The following is an 18,830-nucleotide window of genomic DNA, read 5'->3' as shown; positions in this document are numbered from 1 at the left end:
GCTCAGAGTTTGTGTTTGTGCACTGCGCTGTTATAAAGTTCTGCTATGATGCATTGAAAATCAGGTCTAAAACAACATGAATTCATTCTGGTCTCCTTTTTAAATCTGTTGAAAGCACAACACTGTTTTGTTATTTCTGTTGCAGTTTTATTGTCATTCAAATCAAAATGTCAACATTTTAAAATCATATACACACAAGAACAGATTTCAAATGTTAGCAACGGCTCCTTTAAAATGTATACATATGTCGGCTACGTGTTTGTTTGTTTTTTTTCATGTGAGAAGAGTTCATTCAGACAGTTTGTACCACCTCGTCTTCCAATGAAAACTCACGACTGATGAGACGTTCTGTGGTAGAAGAGTTCATGTGCATTTTACACCGTAAGAGATTTTCCAAGCGAGCGAGCAGCATCATCATCATCAGAGTTCTAGAGCTTTATATACAGCAGATGTCACATCACACACACACGCTGTTATTATACAAGCTGACATCACAGCAGACGGACGGACTGCTGGAAAAAATCATTTAGTGATATTAACATTAATCATAAGGCAATACAAATAATAATCAGGTTAACGTGTTGATGGGTGAACCAGTCCAGATAATACTGTATTTCACCCACAAATCAAAGGAAGAAATGGTTTTGCGTACAAAAAAAAAGACTTAGTATTGTGAAATCGCCATCACACTGAATTCAAAGATATTCATGGTATGACAATCATTGAGAGATCTGTGATTTTACAGTAATGAGAATTATGGGAGGGGGGAATGCGTTAAGAAAATTGTCACAATGCAAAATATCATTTCTATTTTCCATGTTTTCTTGTCTTTAGAGTGACTTTAGACGCTCTTCACGAGATTTACACACACACACACACACACACACACACACACACAGACAGACGTTTATAAAACACATCTTTCCATAAAGTGTCTTTCATTCACAAACATGAGAAAAGTAACAGAACTGACACGCTTCAGTGTTGATGATGGATTATTCTGTGTTTGTTATGTAGCGGCTCACAGATGACCCCCCATGTGAGGGTCAGTCAGTTCTGAACGCCCGTGTAACTAGTCAGCCTTCTGTGTCAGTCACATTACAGACGAATGAACGTGACGATGTTATTGCGTTATAAAATCAATATAAATAACCTGACTGGTTATCAGCTGACTCATGAGCAACAGTTAGTGCATGACGGGAAAAAAACAGTCACACTGACGGGGAGAGTGAGAAAGTGAAGACACGGAAAGAAATGAAGCCCCGGCCTGGGATTCCTCCCCCCGCCCGTGTGGTCACGTGTGATGATGATGATGTAACGAGGAGGAGGAATGTGTCTGGCATTAACAGCTGCATCCTTCTCTCTGCGGCTGAGGCTCACTGGTGAGACGACCGCCCTGCGGCGCTGACGGTTTATGCTGGACGCCCGACTCGGCTGCGTTCAGATCCAGACTGCCGTCCTGAATGTTCTGGTAGACCTTCTTGGCTGCTTCCAGGAAAGCGTCCTCTACATTCTCACCTCTGTAATGTGGCACAAAACAGATGATGAACATATTCAGTCATTCTGCGTTGAATCAGAATGAAAGTCCACACAGAAAGAATAACTCACGTTTTAGCGCTGGCCTCCAGGAACAGAAGACCTGAAAGAATGAGCAGATCATCAGCATTCAAAGCTCCCGTGATGAACATCGCACGATGGCGGTTTGTGTTGTGAACTCACCGTTCTCTTCAGCAAACTGTTTGGCTTCTTCATACGTCACATCTCGCTGGGCTTCAAGATCTGCTTTATTTCCTATCAGTATGATAACCTGCAGACGCACACGCACACACACACGTCAACTTCAAACATTTAAATCTCTATTTCTGTTCCTCCTGACCCCTCAACTCCCACCTAACCCTCCAGCAGACTGCTGACTCTCACACATCTGCTCATTATAATCCACAAATCGTGAATAATTCACAAACAAAAATGACAATTCAAGCGCAGCGTGTGGGAAAACTTCAAACATAGAAACACATCAGTCACTCATCAGTTCTCACGTGACAAATATCATGAGAACCACTGAGATTTCAAATGAACACAGTGCTTGTGTGGGGGCTTTGATTTAAAGGGGTCATATGGCGCGAACACGTGTTTTTCTGTGTCTTTGGTGTGTTATAAGTCGCTCATGCATGTATTAGACGTGTAAAATTGCAGAAATGAAAGTGTGGGAACAAAAGAGTCGTTCTATGTAAAAGCGAATGCTCACCCAGACCTGCCTGAAACACCTCGTGTAGCCACACCCCCACAAATCTACATCAGTTGGTGGTCTGATTTGACTGAGACCGCCCAAATGTAGACGCAAGTAAGGTGGGCGTACCTGTCAGTACAATTGAAGAGGAACCTGATGTTCCAAATATGGTCAGAGGCGCTACACACTTGCAGTATTCCACCAATCACTACGCACTGGTGAACTGGCCAATCACAGCACACCTCGCTTTTCAGAGCCATGAGCTTTGTCAAAAATCTGCGTGTTTCAGAGAGGCGGAGCAAAGAGGAGATACAAACATGCACAATATGAGGAAAATACAGCGTTTTTCAACCTTAAATCCTGTAGACACATTACCATAATATTCCTTTTAGCTGTGTCATATGACCCCTTTAAATATTGGCCAAATAATCTCAAAAGTATGGTTTTTATTATCATAAATCATAACAGTTATTGTTGTTTTACTAATATTTGGCATCAATTAACATCATTAACATCAATTTTGTTATGGGCTTCTAACACAATTTATTTGGAATATTTCAGGCTTAATTTGTTTTCATTCTAGTTTTTTATTTATTTAGTTAATAACATTAGCGCCTCCACCTAAACTAATTTTACTGTATTTACTGTACATTTTTGTTTAAAGTTTAAAACAAGTTTATCACCTTATTACGAGGTATATTTCATTTTCATATTTCATTTTGTTTTAATAGTTTTAGTTGACAATAACAACCCTGATTTGCGTGACGTTTTCTCTTTGGAGTTTAAACCTAAATGTATAGAGAGAAGAATATTGTGAGTAAATGATGTGTGGTGGTTTGTACTCTCAGTATTTGGGTTGGTGAGGTTTCGTGCGTCCGTGAGCCAGCTGCTCAGATGATTGTATGTGCTTCTCCTGCAACAAACACACTGGTCAACACACACACATCAGTCCAGCTTCACCTGTGAGCTCACGTGTGTATCAGCACGTGTACCTGGTGATGTCATAAACCATCAGCGCTCCCGCCGCTCCTCTGTAGTAGCTGCGCGTGACGGCTCGGAATCGCTCCTGTCCAGCCGTGTCCCAGATCTGCAGTTTGATCTTCTGACCGCTCACCTCGATTATTCTGGTGCCGAACTCCACGCCAATGGTGTGCGGACAGTCTGCCATGACTGAGGGATACAGACGGAGCATCAGCACGTTCTGACGGGATGTGTGTCACAGCAGAACTATAAAAAACTATAAAAACTTGTTGTACGTGTGACGTGTGTGTGCACTGATCAATACTTACATTTCTTCTCTGTGAACTGATGAAGTAAACATGATTTTCCTACACCCATGTCCCCTGTGGAGAGAGAGAGAGAGAGAGTGAGAGAGAGAGTGAGAGAGAGAGTGAGTGGTTTGACACCGGGGTGAAGATGAAAAGAAAGCGTGGAGAGAGAGTGAGTGAGTGAGTGAGTGAGAGAGAGAGAGAGAGAGAGAGAGAGAGAGAGAGAGAGAGAGAGAGAGAGAAGGCGGGGCCATCTGCCTGGGGACTGGAGCTCAGAGGTGTCATGAAGTCTGAACATCATGTAACAAACAGAACTCTGACGGCAAGGAGAGAGTGGGAGAAAGAGAAGCAAAGAGGATAATTAGCTACTGTAAAAAATAGTCTTTGGCTTCCATGAGTTCTTTTCCCAGTGCTGAATATAACAAAGAAGTCAATTAGATGTTTCTCTGTCTTACCTCAGTTTGTCTAAGCACAGTAAAATCTCATCATTTGAGGTATTTCGTTGCACTATTTTATGAAACAAATGCTTTTTTCAAGCTTTTAAACNGAGAGGTTTGACACCGGGGTGAAGATGAAAAGAAAGAGTGGACGAGTGCCCGTCACTGACTATGGACTCACCGATGATGATGTATTTAAAGATGTATGAGTAGTTGTAAGGTGCCGTTGCCATCGCTGCTCTGAAACACACACACAATTATTTAATATTAAATCCATAAGAAACATGAGCTGAATGTGTTCAATGATGTTCAGTGACAGTGAAGTGATGAAAATAACACATTCTTCTCTAATGAAGAGACAGGAAACACGTGACCCTGCCTGCTGATCACATGACCTCACTCATCATCACAGATCACTCGCTCATGATGATGATGACACAGTGAATGAAAGTGCTTCTGTTTATTACTCTTATTAAAGAATAATGTTAGTAATAATGTCACATTTAAAACTCGCACAAACCACGAGATCAACCAAACAACACAACAGCTGCGCGTGATAAATTCAACACACAGCTGCAGGAAAACTCAACTGTCACACGAGTGTTACAACAGGAAAACATCACTTTCTACTGAAACACACACTGACAGACTGCAGGACTGTCACTGATATTATAATAAAGATCATCATCATCATGACTACACAAACATGTCACATGATATAATAACACAAAACGATGCGAGTTTGATATTACAACAGACACACGCATCTTGCGCTTTATTGATATTTGTGCGGCTATCACATGACTAGCATTAGGCTAACGGCCGGTTACCGGGAAATGACTGACGTTCCCGCGGACCTGGCGCGCGCGCTGTCGCGTGCCGTGGGTCAGGCATTGTGCACGCGGTGTGTGCGTAAATTCGTCGCGAATCTTCTCACCTGCGCTCGCGCTCTGTTTGATGTCAGTCAGATGATGGTGATGATGATCCGGATTCTGCTCAAGATGGCGGCGGCACAAAATAAGACTGACGCGCGTCAGAGTCTCACCGCGCGGCGGCGCTCGTGACACAGCGAACTGTACTCCCGAAAAAACGTCACAAGACGCGTGGGTCACGAGAGACAGCCAGCCACCCCGTGATCTGTGCGGAACCGGTAACACGCGCACATGGTTCTGCTCTGAACGTTGGTTTCATGCGCGTTTGACCTCCCGTAGCCCTGCGCAGACCGATTGGCGTCACAGCACCGCGAGATCAGATATCTCCGGACTGCTTTCAAATCGCTCTCGCGGTACTTTGACGTCATGTTTGACCGTTGTTCTGCGCAGCTCCGCAGCCGTTCCTGTCAAACGCTAATCGTCTAAAGTGTTTGTACTGTCAAAGCGAATTAAAGATTCGTGACCTGTGTGTTTCCCTAGAAATTATAGTTTATAATTTACAGTCTGCGTATTTATACATTTTGGAGTTTTTTTTCGTTTACAATATGAAGTGTTTTGATGCATCAGAAAACACTCAATAAAGCAGTGAAAGCGGACAATTTAAGACCGTTAAATTGATAACAGATGACTAAAACTACGGTCCGCGAGAATTTTTTTGCATTAAATTAAATATCATTGCGTTTGAGTTGGGATGCAATACAAACCAAATCCAACAGATGGCGCTGTAGGCCGCAGTATTGTACGTTCACTTCACTTCTGTCTTGAGTGAGAAATGTCGCGTGTTTAATGAGGAATACATCAGACAGACAGAGGACGATGTTTCTGACTGCTGTTTTTAAGACTACTACACGTGTTCCTCTTTTGATTTCATCACATATATTATGGTGATGGATGTGTAATCTAGCCAAAATGTAAAAGTTTCCACCGCTGGTTTATATTATCATTGTCTGCTGCTCGTGACGTGTAACAGTTGCAGGTGCCGATTGTGATTATTTCACTTCAGCTCTCTTCACATGTTTTTATTTCTTTGTTTTACAGTTGTTATGTTCATTATAAAGGGAACACTACATGAGTTATACTACTGCAGTAACGTTCAGACATATAGACTTTGAGTCATAAACACGAGATCCAGAAGATGAAGCCGAGCGGCAGAGTGATGATGTTTGTCCTCCAGAGAGCGGCGCTGTTACACAGATCAGAATCACAGCAGTGGATTCGAACCCCGGGCAGCTCGTGCTGCTGACAGTGACGTGACGTCGCACAGCCGCTGGTGAGGACCATCCCCAGAGCCGCTGCACACACACACACAGAGAGAGAGAGACAGAACATCATTCACCGAACCTGTCACACATTTCTCATCTTCACTGAGCGTCAGAACGGACTTCTGTCTGTGTGTCTGTGAGGGTCCAGGAGGAGAACTGTAATCGTGTTACGCAAGGATTCAGTCAAACGGCTCCTGTAGCTGAGATTAAAGCACACGCAGGTCCGGCTCAAACTGAAAGAATCCTTCCTGCCGTCTCACACAAATCTTATTCAACACTCGTCCGTCATCAGCAGTTTTCACCTCTTGATTTCTCCTGAGCCGGTAGAAAGAAGTTCCACATCAGCTGTTTCTCTACACGTCCAAACCATCAAATGTTCTGGAGATTGACACCGAGTCTCACGTGTGAACGTCAGCACCTTCATTATCCACTCCGCCGCTTTTCTGCTCTCACATCATCATCTATCTGCCTCATTCTGTCTCCTGTGTGCGTGTGTGTGTGTGTGTGTGTGTGTGTGTGTGTGTGTGTGTGTGTGTGTGTGTGTGTGTGTGTGCGTGTGTGTGTGTGTGTCCTACAGATATATAAGAGCGGTCAGAATGTCTTCAGAAACAGAAGAAGATTAAAGGTTTATAATCTGTACATACTGTATGTGGGTCAGTTCGTCTTTATGAAAGCTGCGAGCCTGAAGACAACACATTCATCATAAGAAACACAAGAGATGGTGTTAGATGTGCAGGTGCTTCGCTGTTAACAGGGTAAAGCCGAGTGTAGCGTGGTGAAATGAGGGTAAAATGTGACTCACTGCTTTCAGTCTTGATGCAGAAGCGATGCTTGAAGCCCTTGTGTGAGAGAGTACACGTGATGATCTCTGGACTGCCACAGCCCACGTCCACATACTTCTGTCCATGAAACACGTTACAGCCATAACACTGCAGACACGACACTGACCCCCCCCAAAACAACATCATCATAAACATCATCGACAACGACACTGACCCAAAAAACAGCATGTTTAACATCATAAACAATATGAAATCATCTCAACAGCAGGAAAATCCAACTAATCTATAGTCTGTATATTATTTACACTTGAAATGTATTGATTCATACAAGTGTTTGTGTTCTTCACATCTGTATATTGCAGTCTTTATTATTTCTGCATTTCTTCAGCTTTATAGTAAATATGAAAACATTGTGTGAGTAACTGTCTGTCTGTCAAGAAAAGGATTTTCATTGTTTTACATCTGAACAGTGTAAAAGATTCTTCCATAACAGCGCAGCTGTCTGCCATTGGTCAGCCAAACAGATGGCCCCGCCCCCAAAATCACACTGTAGCACTATAGTTGATGCTTCTCATGCAACCGCGTATTTATTCCTGTCACATTCCACTGGATCTGTGTTTGATGAATCAGTGTGCATACATGTGAAGAAGAGGATCATCCTGAGCTAAAGATCTCACAAACCCTCAGTGTAATAGCAGAAATAATCATCAGACCAATAAAAATCACTTATCAACATAAAGTCCGTGTGCACTTCAGAATCTGTACACTTGAGCTCTACATAAAGCTCATTTTCCCTTCTCATACTGGAATTTTTACAACACATTTGACTCATTTCTTTTCTTGCTATATAGAAGTCCTCTCATGTTGTCATGAGTGTTATTGTACATTACAGCATCACTCATTTTCAATCTATATTCTGTCATTTACACTTCTTCACAGACCTTCAGCTGCTGTTCCACCTCATAACATGTCCATAATATTAATTTGTATGCATATCGCTATTATTTGCAAGCTTGGTTAAATATACTAACTGCATTTGTACTTCTGCACAACAACACTACTGTTGAATTGAATGTACATGAACTATTTTCATGTGTTGAATAAAACTATTACATGACAGTTAAAGACATGCCAGAAACTTTTTAGAGTTTGACTGAACTCACCCTGTGTGAAAACCAACAGTGATGTCAAAATCAATCCAAAGGCGTATAACAGCAGAGGTTGTGAAGTCATGAGAGCTGTGGAGGTCCTGAGAGATGAGAATGAGAGTCAGAGCCAGCAGATGTGAGTGATGCCTCTCTCTCTCTCTCTCTCTCTCTCTCTCTCTCTCTCTCTCTCGCTCTCTCTCCACAAACACAACACAGTAATGACTAATCATATGTGTGTGTGCGTATCATTCTTCTGTCTTCCTTTGAGACATTAATCAAGAATTAAAGAGTAAATCTGTTCTTTCAGTCTGTAATGCGGGTGGATAAGCCTCGCTCTCCTCCAGCTCAACTCAACATATGGTCTCTCGCTCTGTCTCTCTTATTCTGAGAGATATTTGTCCTCAATTTCTGACATATTTCAGCAGGGCTTTAGTTTCGCTAAACGGGTGAATGACACCGGGATCTGAGATCAGTGTTATTTCACTGCGACAATTTATTAGAATCAGCTGAAGAAAGAGGGTAAATGTCCTTTATGTCTTTGGTGGGACCATGTTCATGTTGTCTGGGAGTCGAAATAATTCATATTGCTTGAATTCCATGAAATCAGTTTGTATTAAACTCCAGTTTATATATTTAAGTTGAATATAACGCGTAAGAGATGATCACTAAAATCACTGAGATCCATCAAATGCATTAATACCTGACAAAACTCAACATGAATATTCTGAAGGTGAATCCTGAACAGATGGTTATTCAGAAGGTGTGATAAAGAACAGAAATGTGACGGGACGGCTGAAAATCTTCCTGCTGATTTCATGGAAGTGATTCTAAACACATGAACACAGATTCAGACTGCAGCATCTGCATGTTTCAATAATATTTCATTATGTTGATCTGATTTATACAGTTTAAAGTGATCATTTTATTATAAACAAGCTGTGTGATGCACATTCACACTTGAGGTTTTGACACGTGTCTCCATCATCAGTCCATTATGTCAGATGATCTTTGATGTCTTCTGGGTTCCCCTCATCTTCATGTGATGGCTTGATTTCATGTTAGTTTGTGTCATCATGTTGAGCTTTAAAGAGCTGAAGGTTATCTGACACAGAGTCATATGTAAACAGCTTACAGTCATGAGCAACTCAATTATTCTCTCAGTCTCTTTAGTTTAAATGCTTCACATGTAAAAACGTCATGTTCTTCACATGTTTGACAAGGCATTTATCCTGTGATTGAGAATAGAGCACGTTAGACTGCTGACATCTCTCACAAGCTGTAAATAGAATCTAATGTCCTTCATTAATGTGACGATGTGATGATGAATAAACGTTCTGTTGTCTACACACCATTCACTCACTTTAAAGAGAAATGAATGGGTTTGTAGTGTGCTTCTACTCTCAGACTATGAAGAAATCTCATTTGGATTGATTATAGACATCAGACTGTGATGGAGATGCAGTGCTGAGTGATGATGAAGCTTATGCTCATGTGGGTTATTTCAGGCAGATCAGAATGAGATGAAAACAATTTCATGATGTTTTTCACATTGGATTGAAAATCCTCTCTCATCCACACGCACGCACGCGCACACACACTCACAAACTTTGTAGTAATAATTACTATACTTATATATAATTACTTACAATAATGAATATACTTAAATATATTGGCTGCTATTGATTAAAAATGTGTGCTTCTATTATTAATCCTAAAAACTTTCTATCATCGTCACGTTGTTTTTACAGTAATGTGTTCTTCACCGTTTTACATTGAGTGCACACTTATATCGTATTATAATCGTATTATATTGTATTGTCATTGTGTTAAATGTCTGTACTAGAAGCTTCCAACACCAAAGAAAATTCCTTGTGTGTGCAAGCACACTTGGCAATAAAGCTCTTCTGATTCTGATTCTGATTCTGATATCATCATTCTAGGTTTTATTTTGTGGTTTGAACAAATCAAAGAGCGTTTGTTCCACTTGATTCTACAATAAGATGAAAAATGTGCATGTATTCGACCACTAAATCCATTAATTTGATATATTTTTCGTGTAGGCAAAAAAGAGTTCTCATTCTCTAAGGTCGAGTTTGTTCCGCCGCCGCGTGGACGCGCACTGAACCGCAGCCACCCGCGCGTTCTCTGACGTCATCGCCGAGCGACGAAACCGCACACGTGTCTGCCGTGTATTTTTCTTCCCGTCGGTGTGTGTGATTAAAGTATCAGAAACAACACAACAGTGCCGATCCTACGGCGATGATGGCACAGCGGAAGAAGAAACTGATGAAGAAGAAGAGGAGCCCGCACGCGCACAGAGATCAGATCGAGTCTGATGACGAACAGATCCTGAAAGATGATCACGACACAGTGAGTCCATCAAACACTCAATGCAGTTACATTATTGACAGAGTCACGTGACAAACATTTACGCGTTTATTCTTTTTCAACACGGACACGTTAACATTCAAACTAAACTTTTCTAGTCAAATATTCAGTTGACGTCATGAGTGTGTGAGTTGTGTTGACCGATGATGTGTCAGCCCCGTTACCTCTATTAAATATGCCATAACGACAGTGTTTCTTATCTCGGTGTATGACCTCTTCATCTGTGCACACTAGTGACATGAGACGTGTGCGTGATGGTGTTTCCTTCAGGTCGGTCGGAGGCTGTCTCGCTTCCCCACATCATCTGAATGTGTGTCTGACGCCGAGCCCGACACCAGAGAGCTCATCAGAGCCCAGAACAAGAAGAAGAAGAAGTCTGGAGGATTTCAGTCTATGGGTGAGAGATGTCTTCATCAGATGCTGTCAGCGGCGCTCGTCTGAATGTCCTGATGGATGTGTTTCTCTGTGTCAGGTCTGAGTTATCCCGTCTTTAAAGGTGTGATGAAGAAGGGTTATAAAGTTCCCACACCCATCCAGAGGAAGGTGAGGAATGACGGTTCTGAGTCATGAGTCTGATCTGTGTGTGTGTGATGATGAGTTCTGGGACATTAACCAACAGGGCCACAGACGCTCTTCTGTACACAGAAAGAGAGTGACGTATTGAATGCATTTCTTTCTTTCTTTCTTTCTTTCTTTCTTTTCTGATGATGACACGCCGCTTCCACAGCCAGTGTTTATTCACACTCTTGTTTCTAGACGTCAGTCGAGAGCTTCTTTCTGATGACATCACACATGTCACTTGTCCACAAGGACACGTGAATATAATAGCAGTCAAGAATGCAGCGTGAAGCGTCAGTGTGCTGGATTTCTCTTCCCGACAGACGATTCCTGNTCTTTCTTTCTTTCTTTCTTTCTTTCTTTCTTTTATGATGACACGCCGCTTCCACAGCCAGTGTTTATTCACACTCTTGTTTCTAGACGTCAGTCGAGAGCTTCTTTCTGATGACATCACACATGTCCACAAGGACACGTGAATATAATAGCAGTCAAGAATGCAGCGTGAAGCGTCAGTGTGCTGGATTTCTCTTCCCGACAGACGATTCCTGTGATTCTGGATGGGAAAGATGTGGTGGCCATGGCTCGGACGGGCAGCGGGAAGACGGCAGCTTTCCTCATTCCCATGTTTGAGAAGCTGAAGGGTCCGCAGGCTCAGACGGGAGCTCGAGGTCTCGTTCTCGCCCCCACCAGAGAACTCGCCCTGCAGACGATGAAGTTCACTAAAGAGGTTTAACACTCGGATGTTTCTTCTCATCAGCTCTGTGTTTCTCTTCGTCTTCTCATGATCTGATTTGTGTTTGATTCTAGCTGGGGAAGTTTACAGGTCTGAAAACAGCGCTCATTCTCGGTGGAGACAGGTGTGTGTGTGTGTGTGTGTGTGTGTGTGTGTGTGTGTGTGTGTGTGTCATCATCATGTGTTACTCATGTGACTCGTGACGTTCTCTTGTGCGTTTTTCAGCATGGATGATCAGTTTGCTGCTCTTCACGAGAACCCTGACATGTGAGTTCACCACTTGAATTCTCACCTCTAAAATTCACACTGAAAAAAATCATATTTCAAAATGTTTCTGTTTTTTTTTCCTCTTTTGATAGTTTTTAAAGGTGTCATGAACTGGCCTTTTTCATAGCCGCTCTCGAGAGGCCTTCGCCAAAGTGACATAGTTGCCAGATCTTCACAGAAAAAATAAGCAAATAAAGGCGAGACGAAAATATACCTTTAAGTGCAAATTGTTTATATATTTTATAAGACCAAAATCTGCAACTGACCATTAGTTAAGACCTAAGTGTCGAGGCTTTTTGATCTAAGACCAAACAACAAGCATAAAAGCGCTTATTAATAACGAACAAGGCAACACTGCAAAAGAGCGCATATCAGCGGTTTAGTTTAAACTGACGGACAAAACGAATCTTTAGCCGAAAAATATGTCGCTATGGTTACCAGTTTGTCAATCATCGCAAATGCGGGAGTGTGTACAATGCATACGTGGCTACAGTCATGCGCGAACCAGTGGGCGGGGCTAAAGAAGTAGTCATTGATATTCTTCTGTGGAGGCGGTGTTCATGATAGGTGCATTCCAGGTCCTGCCGTTCGCTGAGCCTGGTGCCAATAACAGTTGTCATCTCTGTAACAAGGGCGACTTCAGTTCTGACACTTACAGGATGTTCCCGTGAATACAATTCCCTCTTATATAACAAAAGCTCGTGTTAAAATTGAGTCTTAATTCATGACACCTTTAATGCAGTTTTTCATGTGACTGATTTTCGAGTCTGTGATGTCAGTCGTGCGGTCTGATGTTTTCTGATGTCACACCTGATGTTTTGTGTTCACACCTGCAGTATCATCGGTACACCTGGACGTCTGATGCACGTCGTCATGGAGATGAACCTGAAGCTTCAGTCTGTGGAGTATGTGGTGTTTGATGAAGCCGACAGGTGAGAGAGGATGAAACACAGGTGTAAGAGTTTAGAGAGGGTGTGGATAGTGGAGGCTCCGCCCACAGGTGTGACATCATCTATTTAACATAGACGTTTGAGATGTAAAATGAATGGCAATACATGTTTTGAACTGCAGGGGCCGCTGTGTTTACTGCAAACATGGAAAATGTGTGATAATGCTGATATTTCTTAAATGTAAAAAATCCAAGAAAAGCAGGCAAAGTCTTAGTTTGTTTATATTAAAGAGACTTTTGTATTATTCATTTTTTCTTTGATTTGGAATTTGTTTTAAAAGTGCAGTTTAGTTTTGTTATTTGAAATTGAAAATTTACAAAGAAATGTTCAGCATTTGAGAAACAATAAAAGGGCAGTTGTTCATTTCTATGTTGTCATTTTGTGAGCGAATCGTATCGTGAGTGAATGGTTACATCCCTAGTTTAGCGTGATCAAACTGATCTGGGATCATTCATGTGTCCAGGCTGTTTGAAATGGGTTTTGCGTATCAGCTGCAGGAGATCATCAGACGTCTTCCAGACGCTCGACAGACGCTGCTCTTCTCCGCCACGCTGCCCAAACTGCTGGTGGAGTTCGCCAGAGCCGGTAACTTCCGTCCCGTGTCATTCTGAACATCTCATGACACGTCACGGGTGTTTTAACGCGCGTGTGTGTGTTTCAGGCCTCACAGAACCGGTTCTTGTTCGTCTGGATGTGGACTCCAAACTAAACGAACAGCTGAAGGTGAGATGGAGCAGACGTCGGTTCTTCTGAAGATGTTTTCATATCTCAGACGTGTGTCTTCTCTCCATCAGCTTTCATTCTTTCACCTGCGGCTGGATGATAAACCGGCTCTTCTGCTTCATCTGTTGAGAAACGTGGCGAAGCCGCAGGAGCAGACGGTGGTGTTTGCAGCGACCAAACATCACGTGGAGTATCTCAGAGAGGTAAATAAACCTGAACCCATGATTTGATTTCTTCACTCTGAGACGGGATTGATTTGTCAGTGTTGTGTTTGAATGCAGCTGCTGACGGCCGAGGGCATCGAGTGTGCTTACATCTACAGCGCTCTGGATCAAACCGCTCGTAAGATCAACATCGGACGCTTCGTCCACAGGAAGGCCATGGTGCTGCTGGTGACGGACGTGGCGGCTCGTGGTATCGACATCCCCATGTTAGACAACGTCATCAACTTTAACTTCCCGTCTAAAGCCAAACTCTTCCTGCACAGAGTCGGTGTGTGACACAAACTCCTCTGACTGAGCGTCACGTGATCCCAGGATGATGATTGACAGCTGGCTCTCTTCTGGGTTTCAGGTCGTGTGGCGCGTGCCGGGCGAGGGGGCACGGCTTACAGTCTGGTGTGTCCAGATGAAGTCCCGTACGTGTACGATCTTCATCTGTTCTTGGTTCGACCCGTACAGCTGGCCGTCCCCGAGCACACGCAGGGTAACATCAACATCCACACACAGTGATTGACAGACATGGTGTATCGTTCATCTTCGTGGAGTTCATGCGAGATGCTTTTGTTTTTTAGACTCTGACGGCGTGTTCGGTCGGGTTCCTCGGAGCATCCTGGACGATGAAGAATCGCAGCTTCTCGCGGCTCACGAGAACTCTCTGGACCTCGAGAACCTCAGACGCGTCTCTGAAAACGCTTACATGCAGTACCTGAAGTCTCGGCCCAACCCTTCGCCGGAGTCCATCAAGAGAGTGAAGAACACCGAGTTTTCCTCAGTGGCCGTTCATCCTCTGCTGGGTGAGTGTTCAGACGCTGATGTTCTGATGAAGATCAGGGCCCGTATTCACAAAACATCTTAAGGCTAAAAGTAGCTCCTAACTTGCTGATTTAGGAGAAACTCTTAAAGAAACGCTTAATTTTAGGACTCCAAAATGTTTGCGCTAAGAGTGTTTCACAAAGCGTTTTAGCGCTAAAACCTGTGAGACGTTAGGAGAAGTGAAGAGGACTCCCGAGTCACTGAGACCAACTCGCAACGTAACGTAAACCTAAACACTTTAGAAAGAGTTCATGACAATGAGCTTAACCATAAAGATTTCTGCTAACTGTTTATGAGACAGGCAATATGCTTACACTTAGCTGAACATATAGTTTATTTGCAAAAGATAACTCCATTTTTAAAAGAATTCAAAAATCATGTCGTTCATTGCGTTTACTGTGTTTTGTTGTATTTGTTAGCTGTATTTTTTTAAGTTATTAATCTGAATGGACAATAAAAACTTAAAAAATAGTTACCTGTTTTTGTAAATGAACTCTTCACTTGTTGAATTAGTAATTTAGTGTATATTTTATCATCTTAATTTGAATACGGCAATAATTATTTATTAAAATATTTTATTTGAATATGACTACAATTTAAATATGACCTCATACTATAATATTTCTCTGATTAAATGACTGACAGAGACCCATCCTCTATCATCCAATCACTGTGGTCATAGTCAGTAAGCTTGCTGACATCATCCATAGCAACGAGGTCAACCCCGCCCTTTTTCTTAGCTTAACATTTCTTTCTGTTCCTCAGTAAAAGTTGCTCTCAGCAGTGTTGTGAAGAGGTTTGAAGTGGAAACTCTGAACTAAAAACTGTTACTGCTGTTTAGGAGAGCTCTTAGTGTTGAGATCAAATGTTTTGTGAATACGGGCCCTGATCTCATGATTCTCTGCGTGTTGGTCAGGTTCTGGACTCGGGCAGACGGAGCTGGACAGACTCGTGATGGTCGACTCCATTAAAGGATATAAAGCCAAATCTGTACGTCACTGAGACTCTGGCAACATCACATCCCGTGTATTTCTTCATTATAATTACATAACAAAGTTCTGCTAGAAGATCTCTTTCATGGTGGATAATATACAGATGTTTAACACTGACACACAGCTGTGACTCTGTTTTGACCGATCAGCATCCAGATTGGTTTTACTCCAGATGTTTGTTTCCTCAGACTATATTCGAAATCAACTCCAACAACAAAACCAACGCCAGTGAGGTGATGCGAGCCAAGCGGTCTCGAGACAGTCACTTGGTCGACAAATTTTTGAAAGCACGAGCGGAGGTGACTGCAGAGACGGCTGTTACCATGGCAACCAGAACCGTACCAAAACCCACTGAGGTTGAAGACGAGGAGCGTGAGGACCTTCAGGTAAAGCTCAGCAGAAATGAACTTCAACTGCGGGAAGTATTAAAGCAGTCGTTTTTATTTGTTGTTCTGCATTTACGTGTTGTTTTTAACTAAACACAAATCGGAAATCATGTCGGATTACCGGTGTTCTCCTTATTTCATTCTCTTCAGAACTTCTTCTCTGACGTAGTCGGAGGGAAAAGACGTACGCAGGATGGTGAAACGGACAGACCAACGAGCAAAAAGAGCAGAAGATCAGGAAAAGATGAAGAGTTTTATGTCCCGTACAGACCCAAAGACTTTAACTCTGAGAGAGGGTACGAGCACATCATCTCACAGGATCGTTCTCTTCAGGAGTGATGGGAGGTTTAAAGGTTGGGTTTGTGTTTGTGTTCAGGTTGAGTCTCGGGGGTGACGGAGGCTCTTTTGAGCAGCAGGCGTCTTCTGCCGTTCTGGATCTGATGGGAGACGAGGACAACACTCTGACTCAACACAAGAACATGATGAAATGGTGCGTAGCAAACACTTTCAATTTATTACGTAGAGAATATTAACCTTGTGTGTGAGATTCATACCGTCTGTGATCGCCTGCAGGGATCGCAAGAAAAAGCGTTTCGTTCATGAGACGGGCAAAGAGGAAAAGAACAAGAAGGTCAAAACAGAGAGCGGTCAGGTGGTGAGCGGCAAGCGGAAGAAAAAGAACTTGTATCCTTCTTCATATCGGACTCCTAACTTTTTGTTATATTGTGTGATGCTGCAGACTCGCCAGCAGGTGTCAGTATAGCACAAGCTGTGTCGATCGCTGCATGACATCAGACTAGCTCAGCTTTTGAATGCTCTCATGAGACTGTGATGTCATACACCGAAACTTGACTTGTTGTTGTAAGTTTCTTCCTTGACTGGTGTTTAGTTATGAAGAATGGAAGAAGAAGAATAAGGTCGATGATGCTTCAGATTCAGATGGAGGGGCCGGCGGAGGGAACAGAGGGAGGAGATTCGGCGGTAAAATCTCACTTAACACTCCTCCTGGTTTATATCTGCTGCGTTTCATCGTCCGCTCGACTGTGATTTTGTGTCTCTTCAGGTGGTCGAGGGAGACAGCGAGGACCTCCGTCCAAACCAAACGCGCAGCAGAGCGGGTCAAGGGTTCGATCGGAGCTGAAGAGCCGCGAGCAGATCTTAAAACAACGCAAACGTAAAGCCAAGCAAGAGTTCATGCAGTCTGGCGGGATGAAGAAACTTCGATCTAAAGGACGACGACGCTTGCAGGAGGTCATGAAGTCTGGGTTTGGCCGCAGCGGATCCAAGAAAGGAAAGATGAAGAAGAGACTTTTAGTCCAATAATGAAACTGAGAATACAAACCTTCAGAATTCATTGATCTCAGAACATTATTTTGATTTGAGCCGAAGAAAACAGGCTGGACAATGGGTGTATATTATAGACGGGACATCTGTTTACATGACACGTGTGTAAAACATTGAAAGAATGAATAAAAACATTCACAACATTACATTAAAACATTAAAACAATGTTCCAGGTTTAGCTAAAGTAATTCATCGTCACATTTTATCACTATAACAGTAACTTCATCATAGACAACATATATGTGTGTGATTCATGTAAATCTGATCCCAGATCAGACCTTAATCTAACAGAGGAAAGAGAAGTTATTTTTTACACTATATGTTTATATTGTGAACATGAATCTTTCTGAATGATGGATGTGGAGATGTATTTCTACACGAGAGGGCAGAAGCAGATGAAAGCTATCGAGCTGCTTTTAGTTCTTAAGAAAATCAACTTCTGTTTATTCACGACCCCGTAATCTGTTCATTAAAACACGTGAAAGATGCCATTTGACATTTCCAGTGATTTTTCATTTTTAAAATAATGCTCAAATGCTTGACTTTATATTGAGTTAGGTTACATTTGATTATAGATGCTGTGTTTCAAAAGTCATTGTGTGAAGTAGTTTAGAAATGGTTCATGCACATCACTGTATGTAATTGGTGATTTTTTTCTTCACATTGTATTATAATAACATAACTGATAGTATTTAATCAGAACATAATTATTTTAATATTTTGTGAGTTTACCTTTGGACAGGTGACATCATTTCAAAAAATGTTTTTAAAAGTATTTAAAAGAAATCAAACTCGCAGTTCATTTCAAGATTTTGAAGTACAACTAGCCTTCAAGACACACTGGACATTATACACACGATTGTGAATGAAGCTCTTTCTCCGTATGAAACCGCTCTTGTCACGTTCACACCAATACGTGAGCATCCCACGATCTAACGCACGAGCGTGACGCTCAGAAACGCGTTGAAAACGCTCGCGCATCTTCGCTCAGGTGTGTAAACAACCTACAGTTCGCGTTTCAGCGCAGCTTTGCGATGTGTTTGTTTGACATTGTGTTTGATCAGCGGGTTTGTAAGCTGGACACAAAACTGCACGAACACTACAGTCTGTGAGTACTCGCGTTATTTGATTATTTCACCTGCCGATGTGATAAATGTGTGGTTTAGTGTTGGACAAACGCTCAGTGTTTGTAACGTCAGTCAGATGAGATAAAAACTACTTAACAGAGAAGTTCACTGAACAAAGCTGAAAGCTACAATGACAGAAACGAAGCATTTGATTATGTGTTGATGGAAGTTAGACGGGTAAATACAACAAATACCCGACGACATCTAGCCACAAACTGTGTATGTTTGCGCATGCGTGTTTGAGTGGTCACGGTGGCGAGATTACACGG

The 18,830-nt window shown here is 42.4% G+C and overlaps 3 protein-coding genes across 4 annotated transcripts; 1 reads left to right on the top strand and 2 right to left on the bottom strand.

Annotated features, from left to right (window-relative positions):
* Positions 1-247: 247 nt before the first annotated feature.
* rab14l (RAB14, member RAS oncogene family, like) lies at positions 248-4,993 on the bottom strand. Of its 2 annotated transcripts, none has more exons than XM_057351935.1 (8): positions 4,873-4,993; positions 4,117-4,175; positions 3,520-3,573; positions 3,223-3,400; positions 3,077-3,143; positions 1,720-1,807; positions 1,609-1,639; positions 248-1,520 (listed from the first exon to the last, which is right to left on the bottom strand). In XM_057351935.1, the coding sequence occupies exons 2-8, from the start codon at positions 4,166-4,168 to the stop codon at positions 1,343-1,345; spliced, it is 648 nt and encodes a 215-aa protein (XP_057207918.1). In that variant the 5' UTR covers positions 4,169-4,175; positions 4,873-4,993; the 3' UTR covers positions 248-1,342. The 2 variants fall into 2 exon arrangements, with proteins under 2 accessions (XP_057207918.1, XP_057207926.1); XM_057351943.1 differs by lacking the exon at positions 4,873-4,993 and adding an exon at positions 4,766-4,799.
* A 160-nt stretch (positions 4,994-5,153) lies between these two features.
* Positions 5,154-8,157, bottom strand: LOC130565314 (uncharacterized). Its single transcript, XM_057351957.1, has 3 exons — positions 8,075-8,157; positions 6,932-7,072; positions 5,154-6,159 (listed from the first exon to the last, which is right to left on the bottom strand). The coding sequence occupies exons 1-3, from the start codon at positions 8,142-8,144 to the stop codon at positions 5,981-5,983; spliced, it is 390 nt and encodes a 129-aa protein (XP_057207940.1). The 5' UTR covers positions 8,145-8,157; the 3' UTR covers positions 5,154-5,980.
* A 2,041-nt stretch (positions 8,158-10,198) lies between these two features.
* On the top strand, positions 10,199-18,094 carry ddx54 (DEAD (Asp-Glu-Ala-Asp) box polypeptide 54). The gene is made up of 20 exons (XM_057356820.1): positions 10,199-10,429; positions 10,718-10,844; positions 10,920-10,990; positions 11,544-11,732; positions 11,813-11,862; positions 11,964-12,005; positions 12,842-12,937; positions 13,419-13,540; positions 13,617-13,678; positions 13,750-13,881; positions 13,960-14,170; positions 14,252-14,383; positions 14,472-14,693; positions 15,629-15,702; positions 15,893-16,090; positions 16,241-16,386; positions 16,467-16,580; positions 16,664-16,774; positions 16,980-17,071; positions 17,154-18,094. Exons 1-20 carry the CDS (start codon positions 10,319-10,321, stop codon positions 17,411-17,413), a joined length of 2,562 nt encoding a protein of 853 aa, XP_057212803.1. The 5' UTR covers positions 10,199-10,318; the 3' UTR covers positions 17,414-18,094.
* The last annotated feature ends 736 nt before the right edge of the window (positions 18,095-18,830 follow it).

The sequence above is a fragment of the Triplophysa rosa genome, linkage group LG2 (genome assembly GCF_024868665.1).
Source record: "Triplophysa rosa linkage group LG2, Trosa_1v2, whole genome shotgun sequence".
Lineage (NCBI taxonomy): Eukaryota > Metazoa > Chordata > Actinopteri > Cypriniformes > Nemacheilidae > Triplophysa > Triplophysa rosa.
This window is presented reverse-complemented; position numbering and strand designations above follow the sequence as displayed.